We start from the raw sequence: 25,042 nt of genomic DNA, 5'->3' as shown, positions 1-25,042 counted from the left end.
ATTGTCACAATAGTGGCACTGATGGGTATTCCCATCAGAGGAAGGGAGGGTCTGTCTCAGGCCGAACACTTCTTGGTTAGCTCCCAGGCACCGCAAAGAGGTGGAACAGAGGATATATTTATTACGTTTGCAGCTGACACAAAGCCAGACTGTAAATTCATTGCAGCACAGGACTGAAAACAAACATGATCCTGACAAGGTGGGATTAAAAACAGACATGCTCCTGACAAGGTGAAGACAGACTGGAGGTAGCTCTCCTGAAGGGTCTACAGGGATTGCAGCAACTGTGATGGGTGTGTTATTCAACATCACCATGGTGTCATGAGCAAGGCAAGCACTATATTGGGGTTTGAAGACTTGAAAGATTATTGTTTTTATCCTTCTGCTCCAAACAGCTGCTGCAGTCTTGCGCTGAATTTTGTATCCAGTTTTGGGCACTGCTTTTGTTGTAAGAGGAATGTAGATGAATTTAAAAGAAACCACAAGGAAGCAACACAAATGATGCTAAGCCTTGAAAAACGTGATTTGTGGGGAAAGACTGAATCAACTGGGGACTTTAAACCTAAAATAAGAGAAAAAAAACAAACATAGGGAATGTGGTATCAGTCTTCAAGCACAGCAAGCGAAACATTGCCTAACTGCCATATTTGGATGTTTATGGCTCTTGGTGTCAGAATTAGCTTCAGTTAAGCTCATTCAGTAGGCTCATGTGTGCTCCAGTTACACCACTTTACTGGTGTTGATATGCCACACCACCAAAATGGGTTTCAATAAATACTCTGAGAAGGGCAAGGATGCTATGTTCAGCATTCCCAGCACTTGGCCCTGGCCTAGCCCTGCTTGGGAGAGCTGATGGGACACCAGCACAGGACTGCAATTGTTGCAGGCACACTGAATTCACCAGATTTTCCCTTGACTAAAGCGATTATAAAGCACGGTAATTCAAGCAAAGGTTAACTGTGTATCATGTCATGTCTCTGACAGGGAAAAAGCGTAGAGTTTATAAATCTTGTATTGTCATTAGCTCATGTACTTTATATACTTTTCATTTTTAGGTAATAAAAGGTGACTAATTATTCAGTAATAAAAGGTGTGATTCTTCTAGCACGAGCTCAATGAGAAGTTCTGAGCAAGTTTAGATAGGGTATCTCTGAGGCAAGGCTGCAGGAATGTGATGGAAAGCTGTCTTTCAGCCAAAACTGGAATTAAACTTTTTTTTTAAAATACTACTGGCTGGAATTTGTGACTCAGAGATAATCCCCAAACCATGTTGATTCAGAGAGAAAGAAAAAATCCTCTGAACTTCATTTTACTCATCTTGCCCACAGCTCAGTAATCCCAGTAAAAGCCCTCTTTGTTCTCTCCTTTATCTGTGCGCCCCTCCAAATTTAGCTTTGCTGTTATTACCCTTAACTTTGGTAGTTCTACATGACAGAATAATTTTGTTCCAGAACTGTTTCGGTTCCTATGAAAATACATGGAGGAGAAAGCTCCTGTGAGCAGGGAAGAGTGGCTTGGTTTCAGGGAGACACCTTAATCTAATGTGAGGGTGTGAGGCTGGGAGCCCTTCCCTTTCCCTTGCCGTGAAGGCTGCTATCCTCGCTCATAAAAAGTCAGGAAAATCCACCCATGTGTTGACCTAATGTTTTTCCTCAGTACAGTTTTCACTGTTTTCCTCAAGGCTGTCACTGGGATAAATTTCTGGAAAGGTGCCTCCTGCTGCATATGCCCTGTGATTTCCCTTCAATGGGAATTCCTTAGCGAGGCAGTGATTCATGAACAAATTACTGGTCAGTTGACCATTATTTTACATTGAGATTAGATAAGGTTTAGCTACCACTCTTACTTTTGTTAGGCTCTAAGCTTGTTTCTGCCCAAACTAAAATTATTACTGGCAGTCACGAGTTTACTTTAGCAGAAATTAAGAGGTAGAGTTAACATTCTTTATTACAAAAATCAAGACACATTCATACAATCCAAAACTTGCTAATAAATTGTTATTTCTTTTCATATCCACAATTTCCTTAGCCTGGTAAAAGAAAATCACCAACAGACGGCCAAAGCACCATCTTGTATAACCCAAACCATCTAGATTACACATTCATTTATATATATCCCACAATACATCTGCAGTATCTTATTCCAATAACTAAACATCAGTTCATTTACATTTACATAAATTCCATATTTTAACACCATTCAGAGCACAATAACCTTACAAAATTTTGTAATAATCCTTTTGAATTACAGTGGCTGTAGTTACATTTCATTAACATCCGCGACAGTGAGACCTCACCAATGCCTCGGCAAAACTTCCTTGTCATCCAGCATCAAACATCCTCACCACCCATCAGACACATTCCATTCCAGCAATTTGGCACAAATCCATCCATCATTGCTTTTAGCCACCTGATCAGTGCCCGCTTCTCTGTAAAAGACAAATCAACCCTACTTCTGTCACATTGACCCACCAAGCTCCCAACCCTAGAGGCCTCATATGGACACAGTACTCCCCTATTACATCATTCACCAAAAAACTTTGGTAGGGTCAACTAGAACTGGAAAAAAAGTGGTTCCATGTTCCCACTGTGCTATTGGTAGGGCCCAGAGTTTATAAGGAGATAGGATTAACTCCACACTTGTATGCATAGGGATATACCTAAGGAGGTAAGGCCTTGCTTGCACGTGAACCAGGGTTGTAGACTGACTGAATTTCAGGCAGCAGAAATGAAGGAACATTTGGTTCAAATAGTGAAAATTAACAAAAGTTGAAAAGCTGTCTCCGTTTCAATAATCATTGATGTTAAAAATCACAAAGGGAAGGAGACAGACTGTCATTTTATGATTTTTTTCATGCTCTGTTGTTTTCTGCTGTTGGATATTTCAGATTTATTTTTCTTTTTAATGAGTAGAAAAGGAAAAGAAAATGGTCCCAGTTCCTTCTTGCTTCAGTTGTATTTCAGTTCCTTTATTTTCTGCTGCTGCTTCCAACTCCAAGAGCCCTAAGCAGGATGGGCGAGTGCAGTTTCAGAAGCTGTTCCCATACTCTGCAAATAGAAATCCTCAGACTGGTCCCTCCAAAGCACACCAGACTATCTCAGTCCTGTCCATTTTCCGCTTTTCACTGTGACTTGAACCCCATTAAATCCCTCTTTGCCAAGCATTTTCCAAAATATTTGCCTAGTTTGGGTGATTTTCTGTCAGCTTTTCTTAGTTATCCTTCCCGGAGTGTTAATCCTTTTCCCATCAGAAAGTGCTTCCTGCAGAAACTCTCACCTTTTATTTGAGCAATTCTTTTTCTATCAGCCTGAAGAGCATCAACAATCTTCACTATAACATTTCTCCAACCTGAGTAATTTCCTTCCTTTTTACAAAGAACAAGCAGTTAACAATACCTTGCATGTGAAGGGTTTTTTCAAGTGTGCACTCTATTAACCTGAAGGATGAATCATACCTCACCACAGCATCATTAGATAAATACTCATGCTGTTTAGAAATAGATAAAAAGAAACCTCTGAAAGTAACCTATACAATGTAGAGAGGTGAGTCTAAGATAAAACCCTGGAAAAAGGGATATTTACATCCACCCACAGAATATTTTTCTCTCCCCATTAAGATTTTCTGGATTGTAGCCATCCAAAACAATCTGCCATGAATATCAAAAAGACTCTCAGTAATCCTTCAGAGAACCAGTCCTATTTCCTTTGCAGAAGATGCAAGTAAATTAAATAGTAAAATAAGTACTTTTGACCTCAGCATCCGACTTATATGTTAAAGAGCCAGCCTGTCTCAGCTACCTCTTGTACGTTCCTTTTAACTGGTAATTGTGGGCTACTTCACCATTAGAAGAGAATTATGCTGAGGAGCTCTTGATTCCATAAACAAAACCTGTTTGGCACAGGCACCGTGAGTTTAATACTTGTGCTTGGTCTATCATACCTATGTAGGCTTAGTGCTGTGAGGAAGGAATGATGCCACCATGTCAACTGGTATCTAGCTATTCTAGTTTTGACACAATCTTATATTTACATGTGGAACTCAGGAAATGCCAGAGGAGATCTGATTGTGACATCTATTAAAACAAACTTTAAGAATAATGACAGAACAATGCTAACTATTAATAGATAGCATTTTGCAGCATTGGATAACCTATCCAGTCTGAAATACTCGTGTGCACAATCAATGTAATAGAATGCATACAAGCACATATAATCTCCAAGATGGTTTGTTGTGCAGTCAAACAGATGCATTTTCATTTGTTGACTTCGCTTGGATGGTCATTTTCCTGAAACATTATTATAAATAATTTGATTTGAAAAAAACAAGGGCTCAGTGGCTGAAACAGTCTTTGGTTAGGGGAGATGCCTACATTTAACGTGACTTTGACTTACAATGTTTCACCTTGTCCATATTTAAGAGGTGAAATCAGGTCTTCACTGAGGCCAGTGAAAAATTGCCCGCTTACTTCAGAACGGCACGGATTTTAAGTCAGAAGCTGCCTGTAAATTTCTGTATTCTATCCAAAGAAATGGATTTACTCTATAAGCACCACTATAAAAACGTAAATATCCCATTTGCTAAATATATAGAGAGTGATCTGCCTTCAGCTATCTAAAAGACAGGCATCAAGTACGTGTTAGCTGCCTGTGACTCCTCATATGACTAATGGTGAAAGAACAGTCATGGAGAGGGATTCTTCCTCTTCCAAGTCACTTTGCTAGAATAACTGAGATGAATAGATCTCTGGAGATGCTATTTGCTTCCAGTTCATTACAGAAGATGCCTAGAAAATATGCTCAGGCTGAGTCAACAAATATTTGGGCATTTGGATTGAAGGGAGATTAATCTCACCCACAAAGCTTTGTCTTAGAAACAGCAAGGTTCTTTTTTCCCTCCTGTTGTCCTGTGAAGAAACCTTCTCAATTTCTATTGACCTAACTGTCCATAAACAGGTTGACTGCATTTATTCTCATAAGAACATTAATTTTATTTAAAATTGTTATTCTCCTTTCCTAGTGCTACACCTAATCATACATTTACAGACACAGCAACCTTTTCTTCCTTTAGCCATCAATTGCTAGAATAAATAAACCGCATACACATCTCCCTTCTAACCGAGGGCGCTCCCTTCACTTTCCTTTCTGATGATAATTTCTCTGATACTGAGTTACTGAATATCATCTTTCTTGACCGTGGTAGACGAGAATTTTTGAGGTCTTCCAGATGAGCTTCTACCAGACTCAGTGCACCATGGTAGCAACCCTTTCTGGTTTTACCTTCCCAGGTGCATTCCCCAGTTACTTTATTTCTATCTTCAACTTCTGTTTCTATCTTTCTTTATCAGACTCCCCGTCATGACAAATCTTCCACTTTATTTCTGTTGCTATTAGAATATCCGATTAAAAATACATTGGAGATGAAACGGTTGTAACAAATAACAATTTTGCACACACAGGTTTGGTTTCCTCTTTTTACATTTTCTTTGTTTTGACTATGAAGACCAGTGGTATGAGCCTTCATGCAGTGGAATTTGACAATTTTTTTCTTCCCATATATCAAACTTCTAGGAGAGTGGGGAGAAAACCAAAAAACATGCCTATGCACAAGCACTACCAAACATGGGGCATAAGGAGGTGGCTTTCCGTGCCTTCAAGGAAACATGGAAAAATACATCACAGCCTTCTTACACAGACCTTCCTATGAGGTTGACTGCCACTTAAAATTTTCTCCTTGAGCCTTTTGGACATGTCTTTAGAAGATGTGTCTACTTCACACGCTGTACTGCAGCAGATTTCCTTTGCATTTCCTGACTGTATAAGAAGCTGGGGAAGCTAGTGGAAGTGTGAACTTTGCTAGTGGAGCTAGTTTAGCTTCTCTTTCTGTGGTGTCAAGTTCCTTAGCCAGAGGAGCCTGCTTAAAACTTCATAGCATAATTCTGTTGCCACACAAGATGTGGGGACAAGGGCCAGCCTTTGGCTTCACTGTTTCTGCCATGAGAAAGGTCAGGTAAGCATTATAGCTGAAGACCTTTGGGAGCTGGCTTGCCTCTCCTTTTACTTTTGGGGAAGCAGGAAAAATTGGGCCAGTGGGAGTGCTTTTAGGGAAAGTTGTACCCACACACACCAACCCACCCCTCAGCACGATTTGCAGAGCTTTTGAATTCCACAGATAAATAAAAAGTTGTCAGGACCTAGGGCTACAGCACTTCTGCATGCATGAGAACCAGCACAAGTGCAGGTACTTTATACCAAATCCATAAAAATATTTTCCTGTCTCTGTACCAAATAGCAGCTTTGTAGCTGGAAAAAATGACGTTTATTCACAGATCTACATAAAATTGGTCACCTTTTTTTAATGCTACATTTTTCTTTTTGCACAGTTAAAAATACATGAAAGCATTCGTAGCTTGATGGTCATTCAGCCTTGAAACTGGCTAATGGCTTACTCAGGCTCCAAGACCGGTGAGAACTGTGTACTTATTCCTACTAAATTTATTCATCCTGAGAGATTTCCAAGTAACACTAATATGGAGCACTGACTTCATAAGAACAGAAAGACAAAGCGTTCCTGTTTCATCCTCTCCATGGAGAGATGCAGGAAGGCAGCACCAGGATTGAGAAAGGATGGTTTGGGTACAGTGGTTAGAATTATTGATTGTGAATAAATAACTTTTTTCTGTTGTTCTTTTTGTATATATTATTCAAATATTTATCCTAATTTCCTCAATTGGTCTTGCATTTGGAAGAATTTACAGCATAACTCGGGGCGCTTTCTTAATAATACCTCCTATTTGTTTAAATATATGCAATGTAGGAATGCTATGACCCAACTGTTAGAAGAGAAACAATACCAACTATTAATTTTACAGAATAGAGTCTTGTTTTTCAATTGTTTCAGGCCCTGTGCTACTTTGTACTGACTGTTATTCATGCACGTGCCAAGACTGAATTCAGCTGTTTTTCTCTCTCTTTACCTACACGAACAATTTCAATTAGGATTAATGGAAGCTATGTTTTTGAGCAGTATTATGCTGTTCTAAACTCAGTCTGCACCTGTATTTATTCTCTAGGCACTACATTGTTCTTCACCTCTACCCTCTGCCGTAAGATACTGACTTTATATCATTAATGTTCATTTTAAGGTAGTTTGACAAAAACCTTAACACTTAAAAAAAAACCAAGCAAACCACCAAACATTTTCAGCTCCAACTTTAAGAGATACTCAGTGTGCATGTGGATGTAATCTGATGGACAAATTGAGACAGAGGTCACAGTCACTTGAAGAAATTAAAAGGATATGTTACTGGTTCTGTAAGGAACAAATCTCCATTTGCTAATTTCTAGTTCTGGGTTGGGTCCACCACTGGTTGTAACCAGCAGTCACAGTTCACCACAGGGGGCTTCCACTTCTTCCCACACAAACAATTCTGGATGACCCTACTTCATCGTCAGTTTGGCCATCACTACTGCACGCTCAGACAAGATGACAGAAATGTAGATCAAACTGACCCCTGCCAGCGAGAGATGTTCTCACTGTGCTAGCACCACCTTCACACCTGCCATAGGGAGGATTTTTTCCCAATTGCTTCCCAAGAGAGACACATACTTCTAGGCTCCAAACTACTGCTAGACAGGACACACAGTATTTGAATATGGAAAAAAACCCCAACCAAACGACTTGATTTTAATGAGGTTGACTATATATATTGCTATTCAAGGGAACTTGTTCCAGGATTATCCTAAAATAATCTACTATTCCTCTGCTTGTGCTCCTTAATCAGGTCTCATAACATTGTTTTAATTAGAGAGCAATATTATTAAGCTCAGAATAATGAAACCAAATAATTCAGTAATTGTAGAAGAGTGACAGGCTTATCTGCATTCCTTCTTCAACTTCTACTTCAAAATTATTATCAACTTTCAAGCAACCATGTTGCTTTAGTATTTTGACTTCTCATTTCATTTGCTGTGAGCCTCCTGAAAAAGGGAATTCTCAAGGAAGTAAAACATAGATCCAACTTTTTAAACACACACTTCTTGCTACTCTAACATTTAAAATCTGAAAGTGATTGTGAAAGCAGAAAAGTGAAGAAACAGAAGGATAACAGAAATATTTTCAAGTGGAATAGTTTGTTCTCCATATAAAATAAAAATGAGGGAGAAATAAAAAATTGCTAATGAAAATTTTCCCATCCTCTTGTGTGGCAGTTGGCTGTCATTTTTCAAATGTTTCAGTGACCTAAACTGCTATAGCTATTTTTCCCTGTTCAATGACTAACATTATGCAAAACACAGAGCCTCCATTTGCTGTGTTTCAAAGACTTGGTTAGAAGCTATTCTATCAATTCATGGGTTTTCAGGAATACTCCTAATTACAATGCACCTGTGTATATTAAAAAGAAATGAGGTGAAATTCCTTGAGAGGAAACACCTACATGCATTCAAATAATTATATAAATAAGGACAAACAGTTAGAGGAAGTAGACTTCTAAGCTTCTTTAGTTATTATCCATTTTTAAATGGAAGTCTGAGAACAATAGTCTTATGTTACAGCATTATATTATAACTTATGTATCTGCCGTTCTCATGATTTTTATAAAAGTAACACAGCACCTGCTAAGAGAATTGTTCCCACCCTGCTTGGAGGAAACAGCAAAGCCTTGCCTGAACAATTCACCCAAGAAGAATGTTATTGAACCATACATTTTAAAAGAACCATACATTTTAAAACACACCTGTGTTGGCCTTGGGAAACAGTTCATGAGAAACTGCAGTTTTGCTAGCAGCTAATGTGCTTTCTCCAAAGACATGATTTAATAGGAATGCCGAGCTGTTCGCACAGGGGCTCCTGCTTCTCTTGGGCTTCACCCTTTGGAAACTGAAGATTCGTGGGCTTGTACCTACCTCTATGTAAATCAGGACTATCTCCTTTGAAGTCAACAGATGTAAAAGTCTGGGTGAATAAAGGAGAATCAAGGCCCGGGGCTGTCATCCCTGCCCTGCTGCTTTTATTCAGGTCAGGATTTCAAACATATAATTGCGATGTTTTTTTTCCTGTCATTTGGGAATGTGGATTGGGGCTGAGCCGTAACAAAAGTAAGAATAGGTGCAGACCTGCTTTGCAGAGCTGCAGCACCAGCACCAGGGCAGGTAGTGGTGGCAGGCTTCCAGCTGTCTGGTCACTCTGAATGACCTCTCTCAGCACTGCTCCAGAACTCCCTTTTTTGCTACCTCCATCCCTCTCTCAGGCAGAGTAATAGTGACACTGTTGATCGCATTGCAGGAGAGTAAGTCTAAAAAAAGTAGACTTCATGCCTTCCTAATACATCGTCATGCTTCTAAACCAGAACTGCCTCAACACTGACGGTATTCAAGCCCGTATCTTTCCTATATCATCTTTGTAAAATATACGAGCCTCTCACCTTGAACTGGTGTCACCATTTGTGCTGGGGTTCCTTACTCAAAGCAAGATGAACCCCACCTGGGAAAGTTAAATACTCGGTCAATGGCTTAACTTCATTCCACTCATTGGGGGTGATGTTGCAAAGGTTATGGTTGCAGTTAATGGGTTCAGAAGCATGTGACACTGTAGGGCTTGCTAAAATTAGTAACATGATGAAAGATTATCTTACAGTCTTACTAACAAGCTCTGCACTTGAATCAGAAAACCAAGTAAAAAAAAAATTAAAGGAACAGAATATTCCACATCAGCAGTGGAGCTAATGCAAAATCCTACCTCACAAGAAAATACTTGCACCTGTACTGTTCAACTCCCACATGAATGACAAATCAGTCTGTCCTGGAGATTTATGTACACAGACGCCTTAAGCCTCATGGTCCAAACTAAGTCTCACCCACACTGAAGTATTGTTAACATCATTGCTCTTTAGTCTCTTAATTTTTTTACATGAGAATCAACTGCTAAATCAAAGGTTAAACTGTAAAGAGAGTTTCTTTCAATTCAGAAAGCACAATAAAAGTGAAAAGCTCAGCATAATCTAGAACACCCACCATCAGCACTTGGGAGTGACCAGGGCTTTTCTCCATGTGGAGAAGACAAAGATTAAGGCTGAAGTTCAGAACACTATGGTGAACACGCTAATTTCTAAATGGGCAACCAACCCAATAACACAGGAAAATACTGCATTTTACATTCCTCTATCTGAATACACACTTCCACTACTGGACAGATCAGCATGTGAAAAGACATTAGAGATGGTGTTACAAGAAAATTGCCAGTACATCACTACATAAGCAACCTGTGCGTGTTTTTTTGTTTATCACTAACTCCCAAAGCTGCCTCATGGATGGCCTTCAGGCCAGGAATGCCCTGGCCAGTTACTGAGATGGTCCAGTGTGTACTTTCTGTGTGAGTCCAACACTTTTTGACTACTAAAGCAGAAATGAAGACAGCGTTTCCATTTAAAATGAATAGCCTCAGTTTTGGCGACACAGATAAGAGCCACTAGCAATTCTCACTTTGTTTTGGTGCATGGGCTTATCTGGAATTTGTGCTGCGGTAACTAAAGCAGAATCTGGGAAATACTACCTGTCTGCTTTATCAAGATAATTAAGAAAGAAATACTTATACTGTGTTTGATGTCAAATAATAATTTAATGAAATCTCCCACAGTTCTGCATGGTGCTATAAATGCTGGCCATCTCAAAATGAACTGGTTAAAGAGCTGACACCTTAATTTGTGCTGTCAATAGTGTCCTGTTGCATTTTCTAAAATGGAAAGAATATAGTCTTTGAAATTAAGTCACATGATTAAAACAAATGAGCACACTGCTGTTCAGTGACCTACTATTGCTAGTACAATAAAGAACGTGCATGTGTTTTCACCTGTACTTGCAGATTTCCAGATTTTCACAGTGTACCCACACCTGAGGGATTTTTGTGTTTCCCGCCCTTGGGACCCACTGCTCAGTGGGGGTCTCTTTGCTGAGCAATTGAGAAATGAGATTCCCAAAACAAACAAAGAGTGAACTCAAGGCAGAAAACACAGCAACTTTGTTGCCCTCTGAAAACCAACAACAGGAAACTACAGTGGGCTGGAGACGGTCTACTAAATGATTTCTGACATACAGCCCATTCCTGAATGATTTTTTCCCCATTAGGTGTGCATTAACACATGGGAGCCTACCACATGGAAAATCTTATCTGGCCTCAGAGTCCAGAAAAAAGTCCCCCACTGACCCACTACCTCAATCTTTGACTACTCTGAGCTGATGCTACTGTCTTCTAAAAACATTGTGCTATAGTTTGCTCTAACTGCTAAATCCCAGCTTGGATTTTAAATGCACCTTTGAAACAATCATTATACCAACACAGGCTTTATCTACTACATTCATTGCTTGCATCTCAGCAGACTATTCCTCAAAAATCTGCCTTTGTTAAACATGGCATTATACAATGCTACTTCATTCCTAGTCACAAAATTTTCAAAAATCAGGAAAAAAACCTCATCTAAGACTGCACACTACATTAAAGTACCATGTTTTATCTTCACACAAGGAGTACTGTTCCCACAGATTTAATTTGATTACTATGGACCATGCAAAATGCCACAGACCACAGAAGCTACATTTTTGAATGGATGTTTTTATTGGTTAATCAGGCATTGAATCAAGTATTGTAAAATAAACAGATTTGTTTGTTAAAAAACGTCCAGAATACCATTCATAGCAAACTTGTTTCCTCATAGTCATACAGAATATGAAATTGTTCAAGAAACAAGCAAAAAAGGAACACCTGACTACTTACTGTCATTTTGAGTGTGTATATATGTATGTATGCATATACACAAATTACACACTATATTTGTGCATATACTGGTGTGTGTGTACCCATACATGTGTGTACATATATACACAAACACATATGCACAAAGACTACTGACTGAATTAATAGTCCACTGGAGAAATGTGGCTTAGCTCCAAATGAAGTATTCTGTGTTAAAATAAAAATGATACAGCAAGGTCTGTAGATAACAGACCGTTCTTTTTCCATTGGCCAAAACCATGATCTGTCTTTAGACTCACAGTCTATCTTTACAATGAAAATATGTGAGATCGTTTGGGATCTTTTCAAATTTATGGTATTACTTCCACCCAGCTCAATCCTGGCCAACATTGTATGGCCAAACACTGACCAGTGTTTTCAGTTTGTCCACTACTGAAATCAGCTTCTAGTCTTATTATTTCTGGCAAAAGAGAAAATACACAGCTTTGCTACATGTACTTTGGGAATACACCCTTTCCTTTTAGGCAGAAACCTTGCAATAATCCTACATTAAAACTTCTTTCCTCCTGCGTCTTTTTGTCTCTGCTTTGCATCAGTCATCTTCTGTCAACTCATTAGAATAGTTTTCATGCCATCTCAGCTACCTCCCAAATATCCCAGGCCAGATTATCTGGGCCATGTACATCAGATTTTATTGGTAACATTGTGCTCAATTATAAAATGTAATGTTTGGGAATTTATTTACTTTTTCATTTTTGAGGGTATACATTTCTTGATTATTAAAGACACTGCGATAAACACCGCAGTTCACTATATGTACACATTTGCTCTTATTTATGTCAACTCTGAAAGGATCAGTGGTTCCTACCTGTGAACCATGGGATGCTGCCCCAACTGAAAGCCATGATACCAGCAACATACTGCCAGACTTTTCTCCATTTAATTCAGTAGTTAGCAGGGCATGTAAAGGGAAATCAAAGGAACATGGATAGGCATTTATTTTCTATTAAAAATAGGAAAAAACCAAATAGGCATGTATGTATTCCTCATCTTGCTCATAAGTTTTCAATATCATCATAAGGCAAACTGTAGTACAGCTTTGTACCCGGAGAATCAGTATTTATGAAATCTGAAGCTGAGCTTGGGACCACTTTATTTTGGACCCATTGGTGAACAAAGTGCATTAAGGCATCCTTTTCAAAAGACACCTAAAGCATGATTATAAATTACTGAGCAAATATTTCGTAAAGCTGATATTCCATTTATCCTTTTTCTACACAGGCAGATTTTCACCACTTGCATAGTAACAACGAAACACTGTAGAAAACTCACACAGGTGTCATAGGCCTCAAGCATCTCCCAAAATGATCATTTATACATAAGCTTTGTATTAATTACAAAGGGCTTCTATTCTGTAGACGGAAAAGAGAAAAAAAATGCACCTGATTCAGCTTTGACATAAAGTAGGTACAACCTCTATTGCATTCATTGAAGATCGTCCACCAACACCAGGATGAACATAGGGCCTGCCTGTGCAGATTCCTACAGATGCTGAAAACTTGTTATTTATTCCTTATTCACAGAGAGAACTGTGCTTTCCCAAACTACCCAGGACAATGATAACTATGAGCAAACCCTGGCTGCAGTGTTTCTGTACAGCACATGTAAAACAGATTTCCTTGCTTTGTTATGGAGACTACATAGTGTATGACAATGCAACATTTGTATTTAATTTAAAATCCCTGGTAAAGTGGCGCATGTCTCACTTCCGAGTTGTTGGCTGGGCTTGCTGTGTTGAACCTTGTAAAATCAGCAATAAGCATTCACATGTCTACCATCAGAACCGTGACATCTTCTATTACAATCAATCCTTAAATGATGCCGTGCTTTATCAAATTAGTCTACAGTCAGACCTTGGATTGGCTGCTCTTCTCCAGTGTTGCTGATTTTCAGAGATGGTATCAGTCTTTCACATCCTCAGTGATTCTACAATGTTTCCCAATGATGAAGGCGAAGCACGGGTAGATGGGAATGTTGCCATCAATAAAATAAACCGCTAGATGATTTTTCCACTCACATTTCTAGGAGATATTCCATGTGGGTTTTTATGAACAGAGAGAGCACTGCCCTGTGAACAGAAGTAAATTAAAATTTCTTCTTTCGCTCTGGTGGCTAGCTCCACTTCCTCACTTGTTTATTTTTGTTCTTTTTGGTTTGCACACTCCCATGCGCAAAGCAGAAATTAGGAAACCTTGCACTCAACAAGACTGGTAATGAGGGCACTAATGTTGGTACAAATAAAACCTGCCATATACTGACTTGTCCACTGCACAGTTTTCATCCTTCCAATTTCCTGCTTTTATCCACTGTAAAATAAAATTATGCAAAGGCATGATGAAAATTCAATTAATAGGACCATCAATGTGCAAAACAAATAAGTCCTTTTTGCAGGCGTCCAAACCAGGCTTTCCCTTCTCTCTCACTCTCTTTTTTTTTTTTTTTTTTATAAATAATTTATAAATTTTCCTGTAAGAGACTAAATACAAAAACCAACCAAACAAAACCAACTGCAAAAGAAAGTTTTAAGATATTATTAAAGCCATTTCTTGTCCTTCCGTACAAAGTACACAGAAAAGAGAGATTCCCCCCTTTTCAGTTCTGGCCGGATTTGGCAGCGACAGCCGGGTTGCCACGCGGTCCACCAGCTCTGGACAATTTCCTGCGGGCGGCCGCCTGGCCACCCTGGGAAGATGCGTCGTCCTACCTTTTGGCTTTTAGCAGTCATGCGAGCTGCTCGGAGGAGTCTAGGTGGTCAGGGATAGGCAAGCCAGTTATAATGGTCAAACACTTATTCCACACAGTGAATGTGGGGCACACCGGCTGCCCAAACGTAATGTCAAAAGTGTAAAGGTGTAGGGAGTTCAAAGCATCGTAAAAAGCGAGGGAACCATTGTCATAGTCCAGCAAAATCCCCACCCGCCGGAGGTGAGGCGCGGGCTCGATGGGGATTTCTTTGCTGTTGTGCCGCACCACCCACGTGTTATTGCAGCGGCAAAGCACCCAGGAGGCAGAATTCTTTCCGATCCACTCGTGCTTCGGTGCTGACTTGTAAGAAATGCCAATGGCATACCTGCAAAACAAAAAACAACTCAAGGAAACAAATGCTTCCTGCCACGTTTGTCTCTCGGTGAAGTCAAATGTTAGCCCACAGCACTCACTGGGATGCTCCAGCCTCTTACTTTTGCTGGCTAAGTTCTAATTAAGTGATGTTTCACCACAATATCTGCACAGGCTTAATTAATGGCTTTCCCCACCTCTCTTTTGGGTCTGCGAGGTCAGGGAAACTTTATTGTTTCTCGCATTTTTTGTAGTTTGGCTGCCATGATAATTTTTTGGAGCATTCACCTCCGGTATTCAAAAGGAAAATTGTTGAGTACTCAGCAACTCAGTGGGCCTCAAATTTCCACTTCCAAACAGATGAATACAGAGGAATTCATTGATTTTAAAATACACTGCTATCTGTCAGCTAATCTGATCTCCCCTTGCGCCTTTAATATATGGCCCAGAAGAAGGAACGCAGGAGTAAACATCAAAGGACACATTAAAAAAAAAACATTTTTGCCATTCCCAAATATGTTTTGCCAGATGTTGGTGTGGTTTTTAAATTCAAATGAGCATTTTTGAGACTGGGTTTTGGGCCAAGTGAAGCAATTGTAGGTGAAGACATTTGCTCTGCAAACCATAATTTATGGCAAGATGTGCAGGGTAAAAGGATTGTGAAAATGGTCTCATTAATGGACACCGAGGGCAAATACCTGATTTCTCATATATAACAGAAATGTAAAAGTTCCTCACGTTCTAGAGACACTGCAGTATTTGTTGGGCTTTCAACCAACAGAGATTAATATGCCATAAATTTCTCTATTTCCATTCCTTAGCGTTGGCACAGGCAAACAGCATTTTTCTTGTTTGAGACAGTGGGCATACCTGAAGACCTCACTGATTTTTCCACTCCATTAACTTCCATCATGATGGTTGCCTTTGAATCCCAAAGGATGACATCTCTTCTACTGACTAAAGGGCCCCTGAAATCCACCCCTGTATGACACAGAGGATCATTCAGAAGAGGAGGAATGCACTCCTCCCTTTCCTGCCCCTTGCCTCATACCCTGGGGCACAGACTGACAGCTCTGCTGCTCCACCCTCCCTCCCCAGAAGCTAATCTGACTCCCACCCCTGTGAAACTGGATCATCAAATCGTCCTCATATTGTGTTGGGTTTTTTTTTCTTACTGAAAAACGCTAAGATATTTCACATTTAGTAAAGAAATGATTACACTTACAGAGTTTGCTCTGTTGTATAATAAGATGAAACTTTCCAAGCTCTCCAATTCACTAAAATCTTGAAATGTATTGAACACGGGTTCAAAAAACAACCATCCCCAGCCATGGAGTAAAAATCCTGTGACAGCTGCTAAATACAAAGATGCTTTATCTGGCAGACTTAGTTCCAGACTCCAAAAGTGCTGGAGATTGGGAAAATATCATGACAAATAATACAAAAGTACATGTTTGTCCTGCTGTTGTACTGTTCCGCATGCCTCTGCTACTAGTGTCTGTCAGAGAAACAGTGCTGGGACCTGCATGGACAATTAGTGTGAGCTAGCAATTCTTTTCACATATATTTTTATATACGTACCACGTACTGCCACTTATAACCACTTCCCAGTAATGCCTCCCGCTGTCAATGAACACATTGCCAGCTACTCCGTAGCTCCCTTGGCTGGTGAATCGTTCCGGTGTGTGACTCTTCTTGGAGGACGTTTCATCACGTTCCACTGTCAAGTTATCATGAGACACTTTCAGTTTTCTATGAGCAGATTTGGGGTCCAGTTTAAATGGCTGACCTGGAGAGGTGGAGACAAAGATGGCAGAAGAATGGTTTGGCTTTGATTTTGAAAAGGAGAGTGGATTAGGGACCTCTAAGAAGCCCACAAGATTACATAACCGTATTAATCTCCTCCTCTGAAGCATCCTCGAGATAGACTAACCTATTCTGCTCCCTGCAATAGCTAGTTTGCATTGTCAGTTTACTGTCAATCTCATTGTGCACTAACTTCCCCGTGTCGATAATCCCTGAAAAGAGCCCGGCATAATCATCAGGTCCATTATCTCTGACCTAGAGGTAACCTGAATACTCTAATTCTTGCATGTAATTGAAACCAATATACATGCTAATAAAGGTCTGAGGGTTGCTTTTTTCACAGCGTATTAGATTTTGAATAAGTTACGTTCTATTAATTCTCTGGGGATAAAGCTCCATAATAACAGCTTCATCTTTACTACAAAAAAGTATGATTTCAAATCCCACAAAATTAGTTTGAAAATAAGAAGCACTAGCCTTGTCTGTTCATTCACTCACAGCTTTATTTATAACAAGCACAGTCAACAATTCAGGATCGCTTTGGAAGGATGCCCATGTGATGCTGGATACTGTGCATTAAAAAGAAGGAAGTGAACTGTAACTTGGTCCAAATAATATGGTGTAAAAACATTACTGAGGCTATTGCTCTTGGCAAGTATCTTCGGCTGTAGCACAAGGTTTGTAGACAATAACAGGAAGCTTTTTGGTAAACCGAACCCTGTAGACATATAAAGCCCACCACAATTCTGACAGGCTTGCTCATTGTGTCAAAAAGCAGAACGATCATCTACCTCCACCAGGAGACAACTAGGAAAGTATGAATCCATGAGTGGTCCAGCAAAGCCCTTATCCCTCCTGACTGTCTTTCATATCAAGGGGAAAAAAAATGTGAGTGGAAGACCTGATGTCACGCACGGAAAACAGAAATGAGCACTCTCATGAGGTCTGTGTCAGGCACTGACACGTGTACGTCATATAAGATGTAAATTGTTCAGAGTCTATGAAGGAACAGTTAAGCATATCTCATGCAGTAAACTGAAAGCGTTAATGTGGGGGGTAAGAAGAAATGAAGCTCATCTGAACAGTGACAGTCAATATTTGTTGGTTCAGATCTCTAGGCAATCTGAAAATGCAGACATTTAAAATGCGAGATGACTGAGGCAATGCTAATTCTCAATTTGCATTATCAGAGATGGGTCAGGGTTTAGATAAGGAGCACTTTTAGCTTTAAAGTTTCCATCTACTTTCATGATGTGTATTTAGTTATGTATTATGAGTATAAATAAGTATAAAATTATTGCATTGGAAAGTATTTGGGGCACATTTTACCTGCTTTTTCTTACCCCTCGGTAGCAGTAAAATACCTGCAGCCTGCCTCTCTAACTGGTTAGTAGCTTTTGTGTTGTTGAAGCAGTATCTGAAGGATGTCTTTCTCTGTACTGAAATGTATCTAGTCACATCATTTCTCAGAGTCACCTGAGAGATTGCTTTTGTGCCACACCGGGTCACAAAGACACAAAAGGATAAAAGATTGCCATTTCCAAACAGGTCCTCTGGTTATGCGTTTGTTTGTAGGTTACCAGGTTTAACAATAAGCAAGTTCTTGGTAGCAGATGTGAGCACCTTTCACACAGAAATGCAAGCCAGGTTAATAGCAGCAAGGGGGAAACGAGGAATGTGTACGTGCCGTTCCCTGCAGCCTCCTTCTTGCAACATTCAGTATCGCCCCTCTTCGAGCACCCTCCCCTACAATAAGCAGGTTTCAGAGGGTGCACAAATCCCAGTGTTCCCTTTCCAGTGCTCAGAGCTGCCCGTGATGGCTACGTGACTGAGGGATTGGCTGGGACACAAGAAGAAAAAGGCTGAAAACCACTCTTAAAATTGCTATTCTACATCTGCTAATAATTTGTGTAACCATTGTTTTTTTTGAAGTGGGATCTCTGACTACTCTACCACCTTGTTGAAGTCCATAAAAAACCGAGGGGAATGGAGTTAAGAAGGTTTACCAGTGTCCTAAGAAAGAGATCATTTTGGAGGATAAAATTAAACTAGCAATTATCTTATGAACTTTATACAAAAATAAAATGTTTTATTGCAAACATAGGAAAAGTTTTTGCTTTGTAGAGGGAAAAGAACAGAGAGGACATTAAAACAAAACCACAAAAGAGTATTTTCAATCATTTCACATGTGATGGCTCTGCTCCTAAATGATATTTCCAGTGACCAAACTTACAGATGCATCTCTCTCAAAAAAAAAAGTGATTTCTGCACTACTGAAGACTCTGGCAATCTTGAATTGAGTTAAATAAGTGGCTTTCATTGTGGGAACCACTTTAAACGAGTTAAGCTGCTCTGCGCTATTGTATCTTCCAAAGATCAAATTTAAAAAGGAAGGCAAGAAAACAGAAATGCCGGATTTCACGTTACTCACTGTTTGTCTTGAGCTTGCCGGGCTCGCTGCTTCTGCTGCCGGCCTGATTAATGGCCTTAACAATGAAGATGTACTTAGTGCCACTCTGCAACCCGTGCACCGTGTAGTGGTTTTGTTTGATATTGGGAACAATCATCCAGCTGTCGGCTGAGTTGCATAAACCTGCAGTTTCAAACAGAGCACATTAGTCATAACATACTAAACACTTTGCAACAAAGGGACATTTAGAGCACTCCTGAGCACCCAACGACCAATATCAATTTTGCTTCTGTACCTTTTAAAGTGCTCTTACATTTACTGAGTCGCTACTCAATGCCACTAACTCATTTCATCAGCCCTCAGCCAAGGTACCTTTTAAGTTCTTGCTATGTTAAGTCAACCATAAAAAATGGACATTTAAGGAACGACTCAGTGGAGGCAGGAGCAGTCTGAGGTTTTTCATACCCCGGCACAAGGAATTCTTTATTGCTTAAGAAGTAGAGGATTATGGAGATCCCATCAATCTACTGTTTGGATTAATGAACTCAGTTTAAGCCTCAGAAAAGTAACGTAAACAGTAATGCTAGGAGGGCTGGGGAGGCACCTTTGCTGACAGTCCCCAGGTATGCATTCTTCAGGACCTGAAGCAAATCGTGGGAAGCCAAACAGGGTAGAGTGTGGGCTCCAGAGCAAGCTTTGGCTCTTACGCTCTAGGCTTTGCCAGGATGTAACCTAAGCCAATAAATTTAACAGCTGCCACGTTTTGATTTATGGCTTCACGGTCAGATGTCAGCTTGGGAAGAGCTGGATAATTTTCCAGTTACAAACTTTTCTGGGTATGTTTGATGCCTACCACAGAAGTATAATATGTAGGAAGTAAGTAAAATAAGGAAGGAGCAATATCATCTGCAAAACAGGCAAATACTCCATTAAGATGAACTTATTCATCTACATAATTTTTTCCTACTGTTATATAACTGCAATGGCAGTCAATCACCCATATTACTTACTGTATATTTTGAACAGCTCCTGGTCTAATGGATCCCCAGTCTGATAGCTCTCTTATTATAAATGTTTACATAAATAACACATTTAACATTCATGAAGTGTATATATATTCATAACCTTTTATATAGCTATGCAGCTAGAAAAAGATATATGCAGATGGAAGTATATGCATGCGTGTGCATACGTAAGGCTGGAAAACTTAAGAGAAAAATGCTTGACTGGATTAGGAACCTGCCAGACTTCTTGGTCTCTGCCTTTACAGGGCACAGAACATGTTATGAAACCTACTGTGTTATTAAAAAATAGCTTTCAGCTTTTAACTCACGTTTTACCAGCAAACCAGTAAGTACTAGTGAAGAGAATCTTTTAGAAGTCAGCAGCAATTTCAGCTCTGCATATTAGGCAATACACAACCATTATGTAAAATAAAAATTAAAAGGCTACTGGACAAAAAACTTGAAAGAAAAAGGCCTGTGATACAGGTTTACAGATTCATAGACAATTCATAACCATACTGGGAGACTCCTTCCTCATTTGGGATGTGGTTTTCATAACAAAAGATCATTAGAAACAGAATACCCCAAATTTCAATCTAAGCATTATGTAGCTTTTTTCTCAAAGTCCTCTCATATTACATAGTGTCCCTGAGAGGCAGGTAGCTGTTCATTCTGCTGTGCAAATGGGTAACTGAGGCACACTCCTATCACGTTACCATCTAATGAAGAGCTGCAATGCCTAAGATATTTTTCTGGACTCTGAGGAGAGGCAGAAATCAGTGAGTAGTTTCTACCACCTCTCCAGGTGTGAATGTCCTACCAAAAGTGCCTCTCTTTCTTGGCCACAGAGGAAGCCTAGGTGACTAGCGCGGGTGAGATCTCTAACTTCAGGTATCTGAAATGAGGTGAGACAAACCCCCCTGCCACCCTGATTTGAAGTCTGGAAGTCTAAGCCTCTGGCTGAACTCACATGTGGGTTGTGGCCTTTGGACCATGATTTACCAGAATGAGAACATTTCTTTGTTGCAGTTTCCTGCTGTAAAGTGGGAAAAAAGAATTCTATTATGTTCCTTACGCTCCAACCAGTGAGCATCCTGACCACATGTAGCCTCCCTAAATATCAGCTACAAGGGATTCAAAGTTTGCTATATATGGATAGAAGCAGCAAGGAAAAACAACCTTGCAGCACTGTTTTTCTCAAGACTATTGAAAACCTAGATCATATAGAGCAATCATCTGTCTGCCTCCCCAAAAAAAAGAACCCAGTGTTATATACCATGAAAACCCCAGTTGTACCAAGCAACTGTAGTAAACTCCTTATAGCAACATCGGTCCACATCTTGTTTCACTGAACCATACCTACTGAATGATATTTATTTTTTTAGGCTGGACGTGAATGGGTTTCCTAAGACGAAGAAAGGAAATAAAAGCAGTGGTTTCCTGACATAAAATATTTCACTGACTGCTCAGAGGAATCCTCATCTTTTCTCAATAAAAAATTGCCACAGGTATTAGAGGCACATTTATTCTGTAGCTGAGCTACCACATTGATTTTGCATTGAGACCATAACTTACCTCACTCATAGGTGCTAGTGCAAAATAAGTGTTAGGTTAAAATAAAACAAAATAAAGCACTGGATTTAGAGGGAGTTCAGGATGACTGAGGAATCCTTAACTCAGATGCCTCTCGTAGGGTATCAAATAAGATATGACAGTAAGCGGGATGAATCCAGACATTGGTCCTGGAAGTGTCTTCTCCTTCCACAACCACACATTGAAAGCAAAGGTCTATGGTATACATAGGCCATATATAAACAAACCTTTAAGCAGACAAAGAAGTGCCCAGATCTTTGCTAATTCATCTCAAAACCAGATTTGTATTAGTCACTACAACTCTCTAAAGGGCACGTTTTTTCAGGTTTGCATTACACTTTTTATCTTGCCCTCTGGCGGCTGATTGCTTCTTAACAAGGCATGAAACGGGTCTAAGTAGTAATACGGAGGACTGTAAAGGTACAGTTGCATTGCTATAAGTCTCCTCTCCAGTCTGTCTTCTCCTCCTGTGTATGTGGATTTACACATATCCAATACTCACTAATCCGTAAATACTCACACAGTTTAAATTATTATATTGTTAAATAATCCAGTTAATGGTTAATTTAGCTTTCTGTGTATAGAAGGCAGAGCCACAATAATTTTTAGGTATAGCTACATCTTTTCTTCTACTGCTGGGGTTAATGGCAAAACGCTCACCTGCAGGTGTTCATTCATCCCACCTGACCTTGAACAAAGAGCAGAGTTCCTGAGTTAGTACCTTACCTATCCTAAAATATCTGTGCAGTCTATTGAGAGAGTTGGGAACCTTTCATTTCACCTAGGGGAAGGCTCTATCCTTTTTGATGACATAGGCCACCTTGGGTTTCTTTTCTTTGTCCTTTCTCAGCCTGGAGAAGAGAAGGCTGCGGGGAGACCTTATAGCAGCCTTCCAGTACCTAAAGGGGGCCTACAGGAGAGATGGGGAAGGATTTTTTGCAAGGGCATGTAGTGGTAGGATGAGGGGGAATGTCTTCAAACTGGAAGAAGGTAGATTTACATTAGCTATTAGGAAGAAATTTTTCACTTTGAGGGTGGTAAAGCACTGGAATAGATTGCCCAGAGAAGCTGTGGAAGCTCCATCCCTGGAGGTGCTTAAGGCCAGGATGGATGAGGCTTTGAGTAAGCTGGTCTAGTGGGAGGTGTCCCTGTCCATGGCAGGGGGGTTGGAACTAGATGATCTTCAAGATCCCTTCCAACCTAAACCATTCTATGATTCTATGATTCCAATCCAAGGCACCCCAGACTACTGGCGTACCATAAATGTTGGACGTGCAGTGACTGACTCGGTTACTTTGCTTGACAAACCTTGCTGTCCCAACAAGCTCGGCTCTTGCCTCCGCGCCAGGGGGCTCAGTGATGTGTCCGTGTGCTTCCTGACTGTGAGCTATTTGACAACAGGCTTTAAACTGAACTTTGATCCTAGAAGTCTTGGGAATGAAGTTTTGATGGTGTCAATCCACAAGTTCAAAATCCTTCAGAATGGGGAATAGTAACTAGTGGCAGCCAAGTTAAGCCTTTAGGTATGAAAGAATATTTTGTGACTACATCAAAAGAATTTGTCTCCAGTTATGCCCTGTCAGGGACAGCCTTTCTTCTCTGAATACAAAAGACGATTAAGAAAGTTCAGGGAAATGAGCAAGCAGCTGGGTAATGTGGGTATCCAGGGGTTGCATTTGCCCCCTCAGCTTCCTGCCGGTGGCAGCAGGTTAAGTGGAAAAGCACACACCTTTTCCTCACTGGCGTGGCAGCAGGAGCTAAAGGTCTTCTATTGTGCCCACTCCTAATCCAGGCTACATTCAGGTTTCTTGTTTCAAAAACCCAGAGCTTTTTACAGGTTTGTGCAGGTGGTAAAACAATGTATTTTAAAACTGTAGCCTACAAAAATGTAGAGAATGTAAATTACATCCTGGAATGGTGCAGTGAGCACAGTGATGCCCATACAGGATGTGTGAGTTTTCAAAACAAGTTACTCAGAGTCTGAGGTAATAATTTGTAGAACTAATTCCCCGGTGTTGGCTGTTGATGCACTTTAAAAAACAGATGGGAAAAATCCCAAGGTGTAAATCCTCCTAAAATTTACACTGGTAGATTTTAATAAAATATATCTTCTTGAAAACTGAAAGAGGAGCACAAAAGTCATGGGAAGGTTATTTAATCTCTCGAGTATTTTAATTATTTCAAAGTGCTTTATTTAAATAAATTATTACCAATTCAAATTGGTAGAACAAATACAGTAGGTGAAGGTAACAGATAGCTCTCCACCCCCACTTTGCATTCCCATGTGAAAGAAAATAATATACACAGGATTTCTGCAGAACACATAGCTTTTTTTTTTAAGAAATGCCCCTTTTTTTATAGTCTTCAAGAGGCAGAAGTTTTCTTGGTTTTATCCCAGACTTGCTTTTGTGCCATTAAAACATACTCACTAAAATCCTCAGTAGCAATCTGAAGATTGTAAGGAATCTGTTTTTACTAAAATAAAACTTCCAGAAACAGACAAAAGCTAGAATATTCAAAAATTGATTGGTGAATCATAAACGTACTGTTTTTCATGAAAGCTTAGGCTCCTGACTGTCTTAGATCCTTCAACAAAATTTCACCCTATCTTAGAAGAAGAGTAACCGTGTAACACTAGGAAGGTTCTAAGAGTACATTGTATCCTTAATACAGTGAATTTTAGTATTTAGCTGATGAGACTTACTAAACTAAATTCCATTTACCAGGAAAGATAGTATTATTTACTGCTTTTTGTCTTGGAGAGAGAGATGTGTTTTTCATGAAGACATCTTGTATCGCAGCCAGTAAAAAGCTGGGTGTTTAAATTTTAACCCTCCTGAAGCACTCTAAAGCAATTCCATGATGTTGAAAAAATGCATACTCAATAAATACTTGAAAATTTATAGAAAAGGGATAATGAAATTATAATGCATGTTAGCTAGCTAGTGACAAAGTCATTTTAAAAGCCTTTACAATATTCAGATTGCAGGTGATTAGCTGCCTCTCAGAAATGCAAATGTGTGAATGGTATAACTCTGAGAACAACTGCTTTAGTAAAAGCCTGCTTAATTTAAAGTTCTGTATTGCTCTTATGCACGGAACAGGGCTGCCAAGCATTTAATAGCCAAGCAGTTTGGCCACATTTGGAAATAATCTTTCCTGTATGAAATAGGATTCAAAATGAAATACTCTGTTTGGACCTTTTCCATCAAATGTTAACTCTCCAATTTTTCAGTTAATAAAAAAGAATATAGTTGATTATGTTGGATAGAAAATGCACTAGAAAAACATAGCATCGCTTGTTTTTGTTACTGAATTCTTAGCAATCTCTGAATGATATGTGCCTCTGGTGGGGGAAATGTACTGA

General features: G+C 39.7%; 1 protein-coding gene across 1 annotated transcript in view; it reads right to left on the bottom strand.

Moving 5' to 3' along the window:
• Nucleotides 1–14,526: 14,526 nt before the first annotated feature.
• MID1 (midline 1) overlaps nucleotides 14,527–25,042 on the bottom strand; it is a gene marked incomplete at its 3' end in the record, with an annotated part of 117,279 nt that continues 106,763 nt past the window's right edge. The window contains exons 9-11 of the mRNA XM_082497104.1: nucleotides 19,100–19,261; nucleotides 16,444–16,651; nucleotides 14,527–14,875 (exon numbers count right to left, since the gene is read on the bottom strand). Coding sequence (XP_082353230.1) covers nucleotides 14,527–14,875; nucleotides 16,444–16,651; nucleotides 19,100–19,261 — 719 coding nt within the window. The remainder of the gene's footprint in view (nucleotides 14,876–16,443; nucleotides 16,652–19,099; nucleotides 19,262–25,042) is intronic.

This window comes from Vanellus vanellus (genome assembly GCF_965231255.1).
Source record: "Vanellus vanellus genome assembly, chromosome: 1".
Lineage (NCBI taxonomy): Eukaryota > Metazoa > Chordata > Aves > Charadriiformes > Charadriidae > Vanellus > Vanellus vanellus.
This window is presented reverse-complemented; position numbering and strand designations above follow the sequence as displayed.